The sequence below is a fragment of the Dipodomys merriami genome, unplaced genomic scaffold (genome assembly GCF_024711535.1).
Source record: "Dipodomys merriami isolate MVZ:Mamm:240054 unplaced genomic scaffold, mDipMer1.0.p SCAF_34, whole genome shotgun sequence".
Classification (NCBI taxonomy): Eukaryota; Metazoa; Chordata; class Mammalia; order Rodentia; family Heteromyidae; genus Dipodomys; species Dipodomys merriami.
Window position 1 is genome coordinate 13073693 of NW_027204937.1, and position 20174 is coordinate 13093866.

Below are 20174 nucleotides of genomic sequence, written 5' to 3' on the forward strand. Positions count from 1 at the left end.
ACTGCAATCCTCAGATCTCAGCCTCCTGAGTAGCTAGGATTACAGGCGTGAGTCACCGGTGCCTTACAACAAGACAATATTTTACATGCATAAAGAAACACAACTGTATGGTACTTTAGTTCAAGTGAGCTAACTACTGAAGTAAATAACATATAATCTCATTGACTTCATAGGCTTGCTTCTTAGTTATGTCCCCATTTAATGCAGGTTGGGGAAGGGGGAAGGTGCACTCTTTGATGAGCAGAAGGCCTCAAATTTTTCTGCTCAATCTTCTAAATCAGCTCACAGATAAAGTGGGCAAATGTAGGGACTAATGTTGAGGTTTTATCGGGTCAGGCTTAGAAATGACATAATCACTGCCTATATACAGCTAGTCAGAATTTAGTGCTATGGTCATAACCAACTGTAACCAACACTGGGAAATAAGTGATTTGGTGATACAGTAGACATCCTCTTCCACATAAAGATCCCCACCCTGGAGAGTCTTCTAACTAAGTGAAAGAGCTAGATAAAACTTGAGGTAAAAGGCAGGGCCTGAGAGATAAGTACTACAGTTAAGATTTCAAAATAGACTGAATGTATAGGGAAGAGAAAAATTAATATTGATTGAAATGATCAAAGTCAAATTTTTTTTTGTGCCAGTCCTGGGGCTTGAACTTAGGGCCTGGGCACTGTCCTGAGCTTTTTTGCTCAATGTAAGTATTCTACCACTTAAGCCACAGCACTACTCCCCACTTTTTCTGTTTTTGTGGTACCGAGAAATTGAACCCAGGGCTTCATACACTCTACCACTAGGCCAAACTCCCAGACTTGCACATCTCTTAAGTAGAGATTATTGTAGTCAGTCTTGCAGGGCTATCATTGGTATTAATGATTGAATTTGTAGCTGTTCCTGGCACTCAAATTTTTGTTTTTGTTTTTGGTTGGTCATGGGGCTTGAACTCTGGGCCTGGGCACTGTCCCTGAGCTCTTCAGATCAAGGCAGGTGCTTGTATCACTTGAGCCATAACGCCACTTCCATTTTTCTGTGGTTTCTTGGAGATAAGAGTCTCATGGACTTTCCTGCCCAGTTAGCTTTGAACCACTATCCTCAGATCTCAGCCTCCAGTGTAGCTAGTATTACAGGCATGAGCCACTGGCGCCCAGCCTTTTTTGTTTTTGTTCCCCCCACCCCTAGTCCCCGACCCCCAGTCCTGGAGCTTGAACTCAAGGCCTGGGCATGGTCCTTGAGCCTCTCTGTGCTCAAGGCTAGTGCTCTACCTACCACTTGAGCCACAGTGCCACTTCCAACTTTTTCTGTTTATGTGGTACTGAGGAATTGAACCTAGGGCTTCATGCATGGCAAGCATTCTACCACTAAGCCACATTCCCAGCCCTCATCAAATCTTATATGAAATGCTTACTTTTATCCTGTTACTTGGAACTGAATATTTTTAGGAATTGGTAGAGCTTAGAAAAATGGATTTCAGGGCTTGGAAGGTGGCTCAATTGGTAGAGTGCTTGCCTTGCATGCATGAGACCCTGGGTTCAATTCCTTAGCACCACATACGTAGAAAAAGCCAGAAGTGGTGCTGTGGCTTAAGTGGTAGAGTACTAGTCTTGAGCTGAAGAGGTCAGGGACAGCACCCAGGCCCAGAGTTCAAGCCCCATGACCGACCAGAAAAAAGAAAAAAGAAAAATGGATTTCAGAAATAGAGAAGTTTCCTAGCAGCAATATGGATAGGACAGATTTAGGAGTGGCAGGTTATATAATTCCAATATAGAGGATGAAGGTGAATGTAATTGGAGATAAGAGAGGCTTGGATCAGCTCATTCAGAACTTTGAATAATGCCTTAGGAATGTGGACTTTAATCAAGTACTGTATGATCTGCTACAAAAGTTTTTTGAATAACCAACAGCTTAGTAAGGAAAAAAATTGTGTCTTACTCATCTTTATATCCTTAATAACAATATAGAAACATAAGGTCACATGATTGAAGAGTACAGATCTGAGTAACCCACTGTTTCTGAGTAAGGGCTCTGCCCTTATTAGCTATATGATGTGGGGATTCAGTTTCTTTATTAGTGTGCTTGAGATAATAAAAGTACTACTTCAGGACAGACATCGGTGGCTCACACCTGTAATCCTAGCTGCTCAGGAGGCTGTGATCTGAGGATCTCAGTTCCAAGCCAGCCCAGGCAGAAAAGTCCCTGTGAGACTCTTATCTCCAATAAACTACTCAAAAATGCCAGAAATGGTGCTGTGATTCAAGTGGTAGAGCACTAGCCTGGAGAGGCTCAGGGAACACACCTTGGCCCACGACTGGCAAAAAAAAAAAAAAAAGTACTACTTAATTTGATTATTATGAGAATTAAAAGATTTAATGTAAAAGGTTAGTACAATAACTGTATGGTAAATATTGTTAAGAGTTAGATGTTATTGTCATCATTATCATCACTACCAGTGCCCCTCACATTTGGTGTTTGAAAGTCTTTGAATGACCACACTTGTTTTTAATTTACCCACTAAGTGCTAATATGTCATATTCTAGGCAAGAGAATGAAAAATGAGATCTTGCTGTTAAAAAGTTATGATTGATTGTTCACTTTGATGCAGAGTAGATAAGCATGGTCCCTGTGCAAAGATGACACAAAAATTCATGGAATGGTCAATATTTAAGAGGAGGAGAAGCAACAGCAGCCAGAACTGGGTTAAGCTGGGCATGATGGGGCACTGAGGAGGCCAAGGAACAAGTTTTGTAGCCTGGCCAGCTTGGGCTACAAAGTAAGTTCCAGACCAGTCTGTCTCTCCTCTCTCTCACCCCATAAAGCTATGGTTTAGTAGAAAAGATATAAGCCATGTGATAAAATGTAGTTGATAGGTGAGAAATAAGGCTGGGGGTATAGTTCAGAGATATAGTGCTTGCCTACAAGTTGCAAGGTCCCAGGTTGGATAGATGGATGGATGGATGGATGGATGGATGGATGGATGGATGGGTGGAAATGATGCTGCTGCTGTAGAAGAGCAGTGTAGATGGAGTGCCTTGGTAATTGAGAAGTTGATAAATCACTTTTATTTGAAGGAAATGTAATCTGTATAATGGGGGCTGGGAAGGTGGCTCAGTGGTAGAGTGATTGCCTGTCATGCATGAGGTCCTGGGTTCAATTCCTCAGCACCAACATAAGCAAAAAAAAAAAAAAAAAAAAAAAAAAAAGCCAGGGGGCTGGGAAGGTGGCTCAGTGGTAGAGCGCTTGCCTTGCATGCCTGAAGCCCTGGGTTCAATTCCCCAGCACCACATAAGCAAAAAGAAAAAAGCCGGAAGTGGAGCTATGGCTCAAGTGGTAGAGCGCTAGCCTTGAGCTGAAGAGCTGAGGGACAGCGCCCAGGCCCAGAGTTCAAGCCCCACGACCAGACCCCAAAAAAAAAAAAAAGCCGGAAGTGGTGCTGTGGTTCAAGTGGTAGAGTGCTTGCCTTGAACTGAAGAGCTCAGGACAGCACCCAGGCCCAGACAGAGTTCAGGCCCCACGACCGACAAAAAAATAAAAAATAAAAAATAAAAAAGTAAAATCTGTATAGTGGAAGTAGGTGTTTGAATTGGGCTTTGAGGATAGATAGAATCTAACTATGCAGAAAGGAGGATAGATGTACTCAAGGCAGGGACATCCCAAGAAAAAACAAAGGTTTGGAAAAAGCATAGTAATCCATGGAGAATGTTCAAAGGTCATTCAAATGAAGTATATGGTCAAAGTGTAGTTTACTGGTAATACCAGGTTGAGAGTCTTCTATTGGTCTTACTAACTTTAGAACAGTAGTGAGTTATCTTTTGTCTAGAAGGAGCCTTGCTACTCAATGTCTAGTTCACAGCAGCATCAACATCACATGAGATCCACCTTGATGTATAGAATTTAACAAGATCCCTTGTTGATATATTTCCAATTGAAATTTGGGAAACAAGCTTTGTACTTTGGTACATGCCTATAGTTCCTGATTGCCAAAATTGTCTCTAAAAAATAAAAATTGGGCTGGATGCTGGTGGCTCTTGCCTGTAATCCTAGCTACTCAGGAGGTTGATATCTGAGGATCATAGTTCAAAGACATCCTGGGCTGGAAAGTCAGTGAGACTGCAATTAACCACCAGTAAACCAGAAGTGGCACTGTGGCTCAAGTGGTACAGCACATGCCTTGAGCTAAAGAGCTGAGAGATAGTGCCCAGGCCCAGAGTTCAAGCCCCATGACCGACCAAAAAAAAAAATAAATAAATAAAATATTGGGAAGCACTAGTCTAAAATACAAAATAATATGAAACTGCAAATATTAAAGTTGAATCATCACTTTCACTCCTAGGCAGCAAACTAAGAAAGTACTTGCTTCTTGAGACAAGCAATGCTAGCTGGCATGGTTTTAGAGATGGAGGTGAGAATAATAATTGTTTGGAATGTATTTTTTAAAATAATTTTTTATTGGGATCAAGTAATTACATAAATTTCACAAATTTCACAGTATTGTGAGATAGTGATACTTAGTTAAAATTACAAACACATTCTAATCTTCATGAGGCAAATTGTCATTATTGTGGTCTATAAAGTTTGTGAATTCTATGAGCTTTGACAATATAGCTATGTCTTCCACATCTGGTGGTATGTACATTTCTTCCTTTTGCTTAGTATAAGCTGTTCCCTCTATCCCTCTTATTCCCTCCCTCCCATCGCTGCCTTTGAATTGCTTAGTTCATTTTCATTAACATCCAGTGCTGCAGCTGATGGGCCCCTCTGTTGAATGTTTTCCCATTTCCTTCTGATTCTGTGTCCTAGTTTCCCACAGATGTGTGCATATACATATACCATATATATGGTCAAAAGTATGGGGTCATTTAGTAATGATACGACAAAATGAGTAGAGGTCCTTTGTTTCTGGAGTCCTGTTTACCTTGTCATATCTCCTTGCATTTTGTATTTAACATCCATATATCAGGGAGACCATGTGCTGTTTGTCTCTTTGCTCTTGGCTTACCTCACTCAAAATGATTTTTTTCTAGTTCCATCCATTTTCCTGTGAATGCCATTATTTTGTCCTTTCTAATGGCTGCATAATATTCCTTTGTATAGAGATACCACAATTTTTGGATCCATTCATCTGTAGTGGGGCATCCATATCTCAGAATATATTTTTAAAAATTTTCCCTTCCTCCTTGTGGAAGTGGCTTAGGCCACTTTAGGGTGCTTGAATTAAAGGTGTGTGCCACCATGTCTGGCTAGAGTAGTGTAGTTTTCTTATCTAGTAGTTCAGATAAGGAAATAGAGATTTATAAAGATCAGATACCTTGTTGAATATAGATATGTCCTGATGTTGTACTGCAAGAGTCAGCAAGATTTTTCTGTTAAGGATTAGAAAGTAAATATTTTACTCCTTGAAAGCCATGCAATGTGTATAATGAATTACTATTCAGCAATGCTGTTGTTACAACAAAATGGCCACAGATCATACCATAACTGTGTTCCAATCAATTTGGTTTATAAAGCAGGGGTTAACAACCTTGCTAGTGCCATCTCAGTGAGAGCCACACTTTCTGCCCTAAGAGCCCTTTTAAGTATTCCACTACCTACCTTCCTCCCTTTCTTTCTTCCTTCCTCCCTTTGTTTGTTTGTTTGTTTGTTTGTTTCTTTCTTTCTTTCTTTCTTTCTCTATCTTTCTTTCTCTCTCCTTCTCTCTCTTTTTCTTCTTTCTCTGTCTTTCTTTCTTTCTTTCTTTCTTTTTCTTTCTTTTTTTCTTGTCAATCATGGAGCCTGGGCACTGTCCCTCAGCTTTTTAGCTCAAGGCTAGCGCTCTACCACTTGAGCCACAAAGCATTTTCTGCTTTTTCTGCTTATGTGGTGCTGAGGAATCGAACCAGGCCTTCATGTATGCAAGGCAAACACTGTTCCACGTGAACCACAGAGCCACTTCCAGTTTTCTAGTGGTTTATTGGAGATAAGTGTCTCAAGGTCTTTCCTGCCTGGGCTGACTTTGAACCACATCCTCAGATCTCAGCCTCCTGAGTAGCTAGGATTACAGGCATGAGCCACCAGTGCCCAGCTCACTATTTTGCTTTCTATCTTGTCTCTAGCCAGAGGTAATTTTCAACTAGTCATCAGAGCCTGCACCCTGTTTTCAGTACCACCTAGATATTTCCTCAGTTGTTTCCTTCCTCAAGTTTCCATCAAGTCTCTGGGGCAACTTTTAGGAAACTGGCAGTCCAGAAACCATCACTTGGCGATAGTCTGTGGTTACCATATTAGTTGAAATGTGGAAACAGCATGTCCAGAAAACTCTGCTGTAAAAAAACTGCTGCAAGGTTAGCCAGTTACGTTCTTTTTTCACTCAGCAATCATTTACTGGATTTGCCAGCTATTTACATGATGCTGTTAGGTGTGGTGAGCACATGGAAGAGTGAATGGGGCCTGGACTCTGCCTGCATGGATATTTATGGTCCCTCCCAGCAGTTACTGCTGCGCTTTGCGCTTGTAGCCAGTCCTTTCTTGTCCCTGTTCTTTGATCTTCAAAGGTATTACACAAAAAAGAGACTTCCTTCTTTTTTGGGGGGGGTGGGGAAGGGTCCGGTTGTAGAGCCTGAACTCTGGGCCTGGGTGCTGTCCCTCAGCTCTTCAGCTCAAGGCTAGCACTCTACCGCTTGAGCCATAGTGCCACTTCTGGCTTTTTGGTGATTAATTGGAGGTAAGAGTCTCATGGACCTTCCTGCCCAGGCTGGCTTCAAACTGTGATGCTCAGATTTCAACTTTTTTTTTGGGTCCGGTCATGGGGCCTGAACTCTGGGCCTGGGCGCTGTCCCTCAGCTCTTCAGCTCAAGGCTAGTGCTCTACCACTTGAGCCACAGCGCCACTTCTAGCTTTTTTCTGTTTGCTTATGTGGTGCTGAGGAATCGAACCCAGGGCCTCATGCATGCAAGGCAAGCGCTCTACCACTGAGCCACCTTCCCAGCCCCTCAGATTTCAACTTTTGAGGAGCTAGGATTACAAGCATGAGCCACAGGTGCCCAGCTGCTTTTGTTATTTTTTCAAATAATATTTCATATTTATGGCTGGACTGACCTGGACTGTGACCCTAATATTACAATTCCTATGTAGTTGGAATGAAAAAGGTTCACCACTACAAACACAGGCTTTTTTGTTTGTTTGTTTGTTTGTTTGTTGCCAGTCATGGGGCCTGAACTCTGGGACTGGATGCTGTCCCTCAGCACTTTACCACTTGAGCCACAGCGCCACTTCCGGCTTTTTTCTTTTTGTTTATGTGGTGCTCAGGGAATCGAACCCAGGGCCTCAGGCGTGCAAAGCAAGCGCTCTACCACTGAGCCACCTTCCCAGCCCCCTTTTTGTGTTATTATAACAATACTTTACAGTGAGTAACTGTAAAGTAAATAGAAATTTACTGCCCATGGTTTGGAGGCTGGAAAGCCCAAGATTGGTACCTGGTCAGACCTTTCTGCATCACAGTTCCTCATTGTTGTGTCATAACATTATAGGAGCAACACTCCCATCAGCCTCATTTATGAGGGCTTGGATGACATTCAGGATGGCAGATTCCTTATGGCCTAATTACTGCCCAAAGGCCTCACCTTTTATTGTTTTTGTTTTTGTTTTGTTGGTCGTGGGGTTTGAACTCTGGGCCTGGGCGCTGTCCCTCAGCTCTTCAGTTGAAGGCTAGCGCTCTACCACTTGAGCGTCAGCCCCACTTCTGGCTTTTTCTGCTTATGTGGTGCTGAGGAATTGAACCCAGGGTCTCATTCATGCAAGGCAAGCACTCTACCACTGAGCCACCTGCCCAGCCCCAAGGCCTCACCTTTTAATATTTTCATACTAGGGACTAAGTTTCAACATAGGAATCAGGATGAGAAACAAATATTCAGACAAAAGATTTACTCACCAGAATAAAGTATATTTGTAAGATAAATTCCTAAAAGTGGAATTATTAGAGCAATTAAAATTTTTGCTATATGTCATCACCTCCCTTTGGAAAAGTTATGTTAAGCAGTGAGGCAGTCAAGTGGTAGAGCGCTAGCCTTGAGCTGAAGAGCTGAGGGATAGCGCCCAGGCCCAGAGTTCAGGCCCCACGACCGGACCAAAAAAAAAAAAAAAAAAGAAGTGAGCCAGTGCCAATGGCTCATGCCTGTAATCCTAGTTACTCAGGAGGCTGAGATCTGAGGATCATAGTTCAAAGCCAGCCCGGGCAGAAAAGTCCGTGAGACTCTTATCTCCAATAAACCACAAGAAAACTGGAAGTGGCAGAGTGGCTCAAGTGGTAGAGCACTAGCCTTGAGCTGAAGATCTCAGGGACAGCTTTCAGGCCCATAGTTCAAGCCCCATGACCAACAAAAAAAAAAAAAGAAGAAGAAGAAAAGAAAAGGAAAGAAAAAAGAATTCAACAGTGATGTAAGTTTATGGTTCTATTTGGTTACTTTTTAATATTATGTATTTGGCAGTAGCAAGGTTTGAACCTGAGACTTTGTACTTGCTAGGAAAATGCTCTACCATTTCAGTTATGCCTTTAGCCCTTAAATTATGTATTTGGAAGAGTTTTTTGTCATCCACCAATTTTTTTGCCAGTTTTTTTCTTTTGTACCAGTCCTGGGATTTGAACCTAGATACTGAGCCTTGAGCCTTTTAGCTCAAGACGAGCATTCTACCACACCTCCACTTCCTTTTTTTTTTTTTTTTTTGCTGGTTAATTGGAGATGAGTGTTACAGACTTCCTGCTTAGGCTGATTTCAAGCCACAACCCTCACATCTCAGCCTTCTGAGTAGTCATCTTACCAACCTACTTCATAAATGAAGAAACAGACACAAAAGAGGCTAGTGACATTTTTTCTTTCCTCTTTTTCTCTTTCTTCTCCTTCTCTTTTCATTCTCTTCTTCCTCATGGCAATCTTCTTCCATAATTTATTTTTTATTTTTTAATGAATATATAGTCAGCTGGTGGCAGAGCTGAAACCAGAATCAAGTGTCCTTACTTCCAGCTTTTCTCTCCCAGGCTGTAAAACTTCTGACTCTTTCCACCATTGCATCATTGCTTCTCATCACTGCTGCTCCAAGCAGGTACTTTTTTGTAAGCTTACAAGTTTGCAAGTCCAGCATCTTATTGAAGGAGCTATAGGATTATATAGGTCCCAAGGGACTTTATAAGTACTGTGTTATTTCTAACAGGTAATTAACTAGCTAGTTTCTCTATATGGGATTTATATTTATGTCTTCACTTTACTAAAACAGATGTTTTGTTTTTCAGGTTCATGGGTGTGTGTGTACATCAAGGACAATTGCATGCACTTACAGAGGTAAGACCTCAATAAATGTGTTGAGGTTATTTCTTTATCCTGAATTTTAGCATTTATAATTTCATAATGTTATTTATGTGTGTAATGAAAATATGTGTATTTATGTCTACACCAAAATGTCATTAACAATGCTTTGTTTCTATATTGTTTTGGACACATTCTCATAGCTGTACCAGGTTTAAACTTTTGAACTCAGGACCTTGCACTTCACTTGAGCTACACCTGCTTTAGTTATTTTTCAGATGTAGTCTTCCAATTTTTGTTCAGGGCCAGTCTCAAACCATTATCCTCTTATCTATGCCTCCCATGGAGGGATTTCAGGCATGAACTACCATGCTGTTTTGTTGAGTTGTCTGCTTTGTTGAGTTGTAATCTTACTGATATTATGTGTGAGCTGGGATTGCTGAATGAGCCGCTGTGCCCAGCCCTTCTTATCGAGTGCTCCCCCCGTCCCCCCCCCCGCCCCCTTTCAGTACTGAGGAATAAATTCTGGCCTTGTGGATGCTAGGAAAGTGATCTACCACAGAGCTACATCCCCAGTCCCAACGGCTGTATCTTAATTCTCTTATGGCTCATCATATTTCTACATATGGATGAGTGCTCTAAGAACATGAGTATTCAAGTATTAAGTTGGTCCTTGCTCCCCAAAAGACTCCTTTCCAAGTCAAGGGATAGCATTAATTGACTGCAGATTCTTTCTTGGAAACAAGTTTCCAGATCATCTGGGAAATATTCCAATTACTGCTCTGGTTTCTGGGTTGGTCTTCTTTCTTATGGAATCAGCTTACATCTCCATTCTCATTCCATTTCTAGCCCCTGCTAGGCAGATAAATATATGGTAGTAAATATTCATCTTCTGAAGATTAGAGAACTCTCTCTAGCACAAAACTTCCCAAATTCTGGTACTCAATGTGAGCTTGAGAATATACTTGAGTGATTTTCTGAAACTGATTCCTGGAATCTGCTAGGTGTAACACATCTAGGTAGGTCCCATTTGTACTTGTTTTACTCGGAGCCACATGCCGAGCTCTGTATTCTTTGTTTTGTTTTGATTTGAGACAAGAGTCTCTCTGAATAGTCTAGTTAGCCTAAACTCAAGATCCTGGTGCTTCAGCCTCCTAACTACTGGAAGTCTCAAGGTCTTTCCTGCTCCAGCTGGTTTTGAACAGCTATCCTCAGGTCTCAGCCTCTTGTGTAGCTAGGATTACAGTTCTGAGCCACTGGTAACCCGGCTTAGTCTTTACTATCTTATGGTGAGTCCATGTGCTTCATTCTCACTCTGTCTCTTTCTCTTTTTCCCATTACTGAAACATAGCATGTAGAATGTGTGCAGTTGTGTCCTACCTCTCATAGGGAAGACCTAGAAAAGTACAATGTGAGGCAGTTAGAGCCTGGCCTCTGGTCTTGGTTGCACATCAAATCTCTTTGTGCCTCAATGTTTCATAAGTTAAGTAGGGAGAATAATAATAGTGCCTGCTGCATTGAATGGAGGGAGAAAGTGGGACAGGGCCTGAGCCCTAGAGTAGTTCACTATTAGGGTATAGAGGGATTGAGGTATGATGAAACGTAGCTTTAATCTTAGCACTCAGGAGGCTGAGGCCAGAGGGTCACAAGTTGAAGGCCAACTAGGATACATAGTGAGTTCCAGGCTGGCTGAATCTGTAAGGAGGCATTGTGTCAAAATACTAATGATAATAGTAATAAGAATGATAATGAAAATCTAGCCAGGTGCCAATGGCTCACGCCTATAATCCTAACTACTCAGGAGGTTGAAATCTGAGGATCACAGTTCAAAGCCAGCCTGAGCAGCAAAATCCGAGACTCTTCCTGCCCTTCCCCTCCCTCTGGCCATGGGGCTTGAATTCTAGGCCTGTGCACTGTCCCTCAGCTCTAGCACTGTACCACTGGAGCCACAACTCCACTTCCAGTTTTCTGGTGGTTTATTGGGGATAAGAGTCTCATGGAGGGCTGGGAAGGTGGCTCAGTGGTAGAGCGCTTGCCTTGCATGCTCGAGGCCCTGGGTTCGATTCCTCAGCACCACATATTCATTTTTATCTTTATTATGTATCATAACCTTGTAGAACTCACTAATAAAGGACTATTTTTTGTCAGCTTAAAAAAAAAAAAAAAAAGAGTCTCATGGAGGGGCTGGGAATGTGGCTTAGAGGTAGAGTGCTTGCCTTGCACGCATGAGGCCGTAGGTTCGATCCCTCAGCACCACATAAGCAGAAAAAGCCGGAAGTGAGGCTGAGGCTCAAGTGGTCTACAGCTGATGAGCTGAGGGACAGCACTCAGGCCCACAGTTCAGACCCCACAACCGACAAAAAAAAAAAGTGTCTCATGGACTTTCCTGCCCAGGCTGGCTCTGAACTGCAATTCTCAGATCTCAGCCTCCTGAGTAGCTAGGATTGCAGGCATGAGCCACTGACACCCAGCCTATGAGACTCTTATCTCCAATTAACTAACAGAAAATGGAAATGGAGCTGTGGCTCGAATTGGTAGAGTGCTAGTCTTAAGCACAAAAGCTAAGGAACAGTGCCCAGGCCCTGAGTTTAAGCCCTACAACTGACCAAAAAAAAAAAAAATCTTGGAAGAAGGACAAACTGTTGGTCTAGAATGGAAAGGAGGAGGGAGTAATTAAATGTGACAAATGCTGTGGAAAGATGAATGAGCTCAAAAGGATACTATGAGTATTAATAATAAAATGCTTCTAGCGGGGCGCCGGCGGCTCACATCTGTAATCCTAGCTACTTAGGCGAGGCTGAGATCTGAGGATCCCGGTTCAAAGCCAGCCCGGGCAGGAAAGTCCTTGAGATTCTTATCTCCAATAAACCACTCAGAAAACCGGAAGTGGCGCTGTAGCTCAAGTGATAGAGTGCTGGCCTTAAGCTAAAGAGCTGATGGACAGCGCTTGCCCACAGTTCAAGCCCCACAATCATAATAAATAAATAAATAAATAAATAAATAAATTGTTTCTTTAGCATAATGCCTGGCATATAGCAATTGCTTAATATGTAGTAATTAGTCCCTGTTTTGAACTCTGATTTATGCTGCTGTTAAGAGCATATTTTTATTTTTATTTATTTATTTTTTTGGGCTGGTCGTGGGGCCTGAACTCTGGGCCTGGGCACTGGTCCCTCAGCTCTTCAGCTCAAGGCTAGTGCTCTACCACTTAAGCCACAGCGCCACTTCCAGCTTTTTTCTTTTTGCTTATGTGGTGCTGAGGAATCGAACCCAGGTCCTCATGCATGCAAGGCAAGTGCTCTACCACTGAGCCACCTTCCCAGCCCAAGGGCATATTTTTAAAAGCTTATAACAAAATATACATATACAAAACCATATAGGTTTTGTATGAATACACCCATATTTTAGCAATCTGGATCAAGAAAAAAATTTATTTCAATTTCTGTTCTCAGAAGTGAGCCTACAATGACTAATAATCATAATAATAATTTCTCTTCTACTTCTTCCTCTTTTTTTTTTTTTTTGTTGGTCATGGGGTTTGAACTCTAGGCCTAGGCGCTGTTCCTGAGCTCTTCAGCTCAAGGCAAGTGCTGTACCACTGGAGCCACAGCACCACTTCTGGTCTTTCTGGTGATTACTTGGAGATAAGAGTCTCGTGGGCTTTCCAGACTGGGCTGGCTTTGAACTGTGATCCTCAGATCTCAGCCTCCTGAGCAGCTAGGATTATAGGCATGAGCCACCAGCACCTGGACAAAGTTGTATGTTCTGTTTAGTTTTATGTTCATCAGTTTACATTCCTACCAACAATGTATTAGGGCTCCTTTTCCTCCACATCCAAGTCAGTATCTGTTATTGTTTATATTCTTTTTTTTAAATGTAATTTTATTGTTGTTATTATTAAGGTGTTATACAGAGGGGTTACCATTTCATAAGTTAGGTAGTGAATACAATTCTTTTTCCACAGTCACCCCTTCCTTCACTTGTGCTCAGTTTCCCTTTCCTGTCCTGCCCACAAGTTGCATAGTTCATTTTCCACATAGTGGTATACTAAGTACTTTGTCTGCATTTGTTCATCCTACTTCCCTCCATTTTTGCTCCCCATTTATCTCCCCTAAAAAGAAAAAGAAAAACCTAAAAGTAAAAACACTACCACCATCTACAACAATAACAAAAAACACTATGTTTCCATTTCCTGGAATTTGTTTCAATAATAGTATTTTCAGTGTTCAAAGGAGTTATACTTTTGGATTCTTCCCCTGAGAGTATCCTCTTTTAGTCTCACTGTTTGTGTGTGAATGCCTAGAGTCCTTTATAAGTTATCATGTCCAGTTGTATTTTAGATCTAGTTACTACATATGAATGAAAACATGTACTGTTTGTCTCTCTGAGCTTGGCTTAACTTACTTAACATGATTTGTTTTAGGTCCATCCATTTCCCTGAAAATGACATCATATTATTCTTTCTAATGGATGAATAAAATTCCATTGTGTATATGTTATTTGTATTCTTGATGATGGGTGTACAAGACGGGGGAGATGGAATCTCAGTGTTTTGATTTTCATTTCTGTTATGGCCAGAGATGTTGATATGTGGTTCTTCATGTGTCTGTTGGCCATTTTTAACTTCTTCTAATAAGTCTTTATTTAGCCCCTTTGCTCATTTATTAATTGAGTTGTTGATTCTTTGAGGTTTAGTTTCTGTGTATATTCTGGATATTAAGCCATTGTCTGATTTATAGCTGCCCTCAGGTATTGGCCTTAAACTGTGATTCCCCCAATCTCTGTCTTCTGAGTAGCTGGGTAAGCAGGATTTGAACAAAGAAGGTATTTCCTTTTTTTTTCCTTTTCCTTCCTTCCTTCCTTCCTTTTTGCAGGGCCTGGGTGCTGTCCCTGAGCCTTTTGGTACTCAAGGCTAGCACTTTACCACTTGAGCCACAATACTACTTCTGGCTTTTTTGAGTAGTTTATTGGCAATAAGAGGGACTTTTCTGCTTGGGCAGGCTTCGACCTATGAATCTCAGATCTCAGCCTCCTGAGAAGCTAGGGTGATCCACTGGGGCCCAGCTAAGGAAGATATTTTCTTAGAGCACTCCTTTAGCCCTAATGCTCTATGAGGTTATCTCCACTTGGATGACCAAACTTCATCTATTCTAATCTGATCTGATCTCTTGATATCAGCTACCATTTTGTATCTCCTGTTGTCTTCTTCATCTCAATCAAACATAATTCTATTCTTCAGGTGTTTAGGTCAGAAACCTCTGAGTTACCCTTGACTTCTTTCTTTTCCTCACATGCTATATCCAATGTGCTAGAAAAACTTTTTTTTCTTCTACTTACACAATAGATTCCCAAATCACCAACTCTACTGCTACATAGTGGTCCAAGTTTCCATCATAAAATCTCTTTTTCTCTCTCTCTCTCTTAATGCATAGGGGTGTGTGTGTGTGTGTGTGTGTGTGTGTGTGTGTGTGTGTGTGTGTGTGTGTGTGTGTGTGTGTGTGTGTGTGTGTGTGTGTTACTGGTAATCAAGCCTAGGGCCTTAGACATTACTGCACAAACTGACTGCACTGGTCTCTTAACTAGTCTTCCTGTTCTCACTTTTGCCCTTTATTCAGGCATATACCACATAGAAGCCAGGGTGATCCTATTAAAACACAAGTCACATACTGTTGTAATTACTTAGAAACCTCTAAATATTTCATCATTCATCCTGAGTAAAAGCTAAAGTTTTTGCAATGATCTTTGAGATTCTGAGAGTTGGTCAATGTTTCTGGTCTGACCTTTGTCTACTACTCTCCTCTTCACTCTATTACAGCCACAAGATACTCGTTAGAGTTTCTCAACCGGGCCAAGCACACTTCTGTCTCCTGGTCTTTGCACTTGTTATCCCTGCTTAGAATACTTCATATTCGCATAGTCTCTTCTGAGAGATCTTTCCTATCTACATAGTTAAAATGGCAAAAATTCAGTGTTTAACACCATATACATTCCAATCTTTTTTTGTTTAGATAACTCTTTCTATACCTCTGATTGATTACAGTGTAAATTGCACAAGTAGAAAGATTTTAAATTGTTCACACACACACACATACACAGTGAGTGTGTGTGCATGCTGATCTTGGGGCTTGAACTCAAGACCTGGGCACTGTCCCTAAGCTTTTATGCTCTAGGCTAGTGTTCAGGCCTTTTAAGCTACAACTCCATTTCCCAAATAAGTATTTTTTGAATGACTAAAGGACAAGCAAGCAAGTCAGGAAAAACAAAAAACAAACCCTTTAAGGGTAAAGTAAACCCAATGAACTCTTCTATTATTTGTGGGTGAGACTGCCAACTTCAATTTTTTGTTTCTCAAATGTCATGAGTAGTACTAAAAATAAGAGCAGAAAACATGTACCACAATATATTTAGAGATTTGTTACTAAGTGACCAAAGAAAAAAAATTACATGAAAGCTACCTTTTTCTAAATTAAAAGAGATGCCAAAAGATATTTGTAGGGACACATTTAGCTTTTTTGTTTTTTTTGCATGAAGTTTTAGTAAAATAAATGTTTCCAATTGTGGAAGGCATTGAGAGGTGGCATTTCATACTATCTTTGATTTTTGGCTTTTTCCATGGAGCTAACATAGCTCTCTATAGAGCTCAATCTATACTAGGCCACTATAACTACACTGTAAATATAGTATGGGCCTTGCTACCTAGGGCATTATTATAGGTCCTACCCAGGAGACTGTGTCTATTAGAGAACCTGCTATTTGACACCTGCTTGGATACTAGTGGAGAAAGAAGAGAGAAAGATATTCCAAGGTCTGGAAATCATACCTAACTGTGGAGAAAAAAGTAAAAAGACCCACTTAATTAAAAGGAGGGATTTATATTCTGAAATCAGATAAAACAGGATCTAGAATACTAAACACAAGTGTTCTTGTTTTGTTTTGTTTTTGTGCCAGTATTGGTTCTTGAACTCAAGCCCTCACATCTTTGCTTGGCTTTTTTTTTGGTTCAAGGCTGGTGCCTTGCCACTTGAGCCACACTACTACTTCCAGCTTCTTGTTAATTAATTGGAGAGTATCATGACTTTTCTGTCTTAACTGCCTTTTTTTTTTTTTGGGTCCGGTCGTGGGGCCTGAACTCTGGGCCTGGGCGCTGTCCCTCAGCTCTTCAGCTCAAGGCTACCGCTCTACCACTTGAGCCACAGTGCCACTTCTGGCTTTTTTCTTTTTGCTTATGTTGTGCTGAGGAATCGAACCCAGGGCCTCATGCATGCAAGGCAAGCACTCTACCACTGAGCCACCTTCCCAGCCCCTCTTAACTGGCTTTGAACTGCATCCTCCAAACCTAGCAAAGCACAAATATTTAGACTAAAGCATCACATTCTCTCTCTCTCTCTCTCTCTCTCTCTCTCTCTCTCTCTCTCTCTCTCTCTCTCTCTCTCTCTCTCTCTCTTCTCTCTCTTTCTCTCTCCCAGTCATGGGGCTTGAACTCATGACCTGGGCACTGTCCCTGAGCTTCTTTTTTGCTCAAGGCTAGCACTCTACCACTTGAGCTATACTGCCACTTCTGGCTTTTTCTGTTTATGTGGTACTGAAGAATTGAACCCAGGGCTTCATGTATGCTAGGCAAGCATTCTAAGCCACATTCCCAGCTGTATGATAATCTTGATGAAGATTATTTTGGTAGTGGTATGTCAAATAGAGCCAGGAAAACTACCTACAAAGTGTTTATGTGAATCTAGGAATGGAATCAGATCACAATTAGAATGGAAAGAAAGAAGGACAAATCAGAAGGACATCACAAAGAAAACTATAGGATAAGACTGAGGAGTGATTAAATTCAAGAGAAGAGACAGTGTCAAAATTAACCCCACACTTCTTATTTGAAAGTACAATTCTAATAAGAGAAATGATAAAGTAGGAAAGGGTGACAGTTTAGTGGCAAGCTAAGGGTATTTGAAATAATTAGCAAAACAGTTAAGCGCAACAAAAGAATATGAAGTATAATGAAGAGCAACTATTAATATATATGAAGAAATAGCTGAATATTGAAAAAATATTTTTTAAGGAAGGACACAATAAGAAAATTTGCATTATTCTAACTACAAAATAATTGATTTTATGAGAGGCACTGCAGTGCCCATTGAGGGTAGTCATTGAGTTTAAGTCTGCTTTCCCTCTTCTCCAATCAGACCTGGTGTTAGTGACTTGCTTGTCTAATAGAATGTAGCTTAAGTGACTTTCTGGAATTTCCAAGATAAGGTAATAAGAAATCTTGCAGCTTTCACTTGGGTGTCTGGTGCCACTGACTAGTCACTCTACATCTAAGTACCCTGAGGGCACCATGCAATAGGAAGCCTAAACCACATGGAGATGATCTGGAGAATGACATACCAGGTAGGAAAACTGAAGCTCTCAAGCATCAGCACAACACTAGAAAAGTGGGGATAGCCATCTTAGAAAGGGTTCTCTGGAAGTAGAAGTGTTGCTCAAGTGGTAGAACTTCAGCCTTGAATGAAAAAGCCAAGTGAGAGTGTGAGGCCAACCCCCAGTACCAGCACAAAAAAGAAAAAAAAGATATGCTGATGGCTCACACCTATAATCCTAGTTATTAAAGAGGCTGAGATCTGAGGATTATAGTTCAAAGGAAGCCTAGATAGAAAAGTCCATGAAACTCTTACCTCCAATTCACCAGCAAAAGCCTGAATTGGAGATGTGGCTCAAGTAGTAGAGTGCCAGACTTGGGGAAAAAAACCCACATGAGAGTAAGAGGCCCTGAGTTCAAGCTCCATTGGCACAAAAAGTAATAAGAAGTGGGTCTTCTGATACCCCAGCTGAAGCTGACACATATGGATTAAGGATGTTAAGCCCTTCTGAATACTACCTGACTTATAAAATCACAAAATCACAAGCAAAATAAAATGATTGCATTAGTCATTACAGTTTTTTTTTTGTTGTTGGTTGTGGGGCTTGAAGTCTGGGCTTGGGCACTGTCCCTGCCCTCTTCAGCTCAAGGCAAGCACCCTACCACTTGAGCCACAGCACCACTTCTGGTTTCTGGTTGTTAATTGGAGATAATTGCCTTACTGACTTTCCTCCTCGGGCTGGCTTTAAGCTGCAATCCTCAGATCTCAGCCTCCTGAGTAGCCTAAGATTACAGGTATGAGCACCAGTGCCCAGCTCACTATGTTTTATTTATTTATTTATTTATTTTTTTTGGGGGTCCAGTTGTGGGGCCTGAACTCTGGGCCTGGGCGCTGTCCCTCAGCTCTTCAGCTCAAGGCTAGCGCTCTACCACTTGAGCCACAGCGCCACTTCCGGCTTTTTTCATTTTGCTTATGTGGTGCTGAGGAATCGAACCCAGGGCCTCAGGCATGCAAGGCAAGCGCTCTACCACTGAGCCACCTTCCCAGCCCCCTCACTATGTTTTAAAGTAGTTTGTTATTCAACAATAAAGGGAACAAGTGTCTTTTTTGTCCTAGGCCCAGAATCTCACAGCAGATCCACTCAAAATGGTTCTGTGCCTAGTGAAACCCTCCCTAGAGCCACCCCACACCTGAAAGACAGGTATGCCTCTGTTGCCAAAGTTAAACCATTGCAGGAACACCAAGCAACTTTGCATCCAACTTAAAGTAAACTAGGCCATGAAAGAATACTTTGTACTGAGTCACACACACAAGGAGGAAAAACAAAAAGAAAAACAAACAAAAAAACTAACAAGGAAAAGCAGGAGGCACAACAAATGGCAATATCATAGCACAACAAGAAACTGGGATCTGGGTCTGGCTGCTCATTTTCATAAATTATGCATGAGTTTGGTCACTGAACCCATAGAGTTTCCTTTCATTGCAGGCTGTCTGATTATACAAGGCTACTTATAAGTCTGACAAAGCCAATCCAGAAGCAACACATAGCAACCCACATAAAAAAAATTCCCAAAGTAGCTGCTCTAATAAAGAAGGGTATGGTGGTGCAAATGGGAAGTGAAAGGGGGTTTGTACCTAATCAACTGTCTGCAGCAGCTTATAGGCCTCATCCCTGCCCTCATGAACTAAGACCTTTTCTTTCAGTACAAACTATCTACTTGATTGAGGTGGTTTTACTGTGACAAGAAAGAACCTCTCACTAGGAACATTCTGCAATTTCAGAATTAACTGAGTGGCTCTTGTTGCCAAAGTAGGAAAAAAAGTTTCTAAATGGTAGAAAAGACTTCCTCCCCTAAAATAATGTACATACCAAGCAATTCATTTACTGAACCCTTTGTCCAAGGAGTGTTGTTTTGAAACAAGATAATACCCAAATGCAAACTCAGGTTGGTCTCAAACTTGGGATCTTTTTGCCACTGCAATCCTCCTGATTTTGCCTCCTAAGTGCGAGTGTTATAGGTATGTACTACTATGTCTGGCTCATTGTGGTTTTGGTATATATTTCTCATTTGTTACAGAGACTATCCTAAGGATATACAGATGCAATTTCTAGGCCCTCTATTCTGTTTCATTGATCTAGATATCTGTCTTTATGCCAATACCAGTGTTTGATAGAATTCTCATTTTATTTCTCTCTGCATCAACTTTAAACCTTTCCATGGTTCTTCATTACCCTCAGAGTAAAGGCAAAACTATCTAATTTCAGCACTTGGGAGGCTGAGGTAGGACGATCAAAAGTTCAAGACGAGCAACATAGGGGACACTGTCTCAATAAAAACAAAGATTATCATCTTAACACTGCTTATCTCTGTGACCTCTGTTCATTTCTTCTTTGAACTCTCTGCTCCTTCTGAGCTGTGGACCACAGCTGTCCTGATCCTCCTTTAGCTCCACAACTAGCTCCATGGAACATGACCCTTTTCACCTTTGGTCCTTTGCACCAGCTCTTTCTTTGCCTGAAACACACCCTTCCATCTCTTCTCCATCCAG

The 20174-nt window shown here is 41.4% G+C and overlaps 1 protein-coding gene and 1 pseudogene across 4 annotated transcripts in view; both read left to right on the top strand.

Annotated features, from left to right (window-relative positions):
• LOC138803403 (dual specificity testis-specific protein kinase 2) overlaps positions 1-20174 on the top strand; it is a 117589-nt gene that overhangs the window by 69274 nt on the left and 28141 nt on the right. For all 4 annotated transcript variants that reach the window (XM_069987360.1, XM_069987362.1, XM_069987363.1 and 1 more), the window contains exon 4: positions 9255-9303. In XM_069987360.1, the coding sequence (XP_069843461.1) occupies positions 9255-9303 (49 nt within the window). The remainder of the gene's footprint in view (positions 1-9254; positions 9304-20174) is intronic.
• Positions 2568-2660, top strand: LOC138803543 (U6 spliceosomal RNA; annotated as a pseudogene).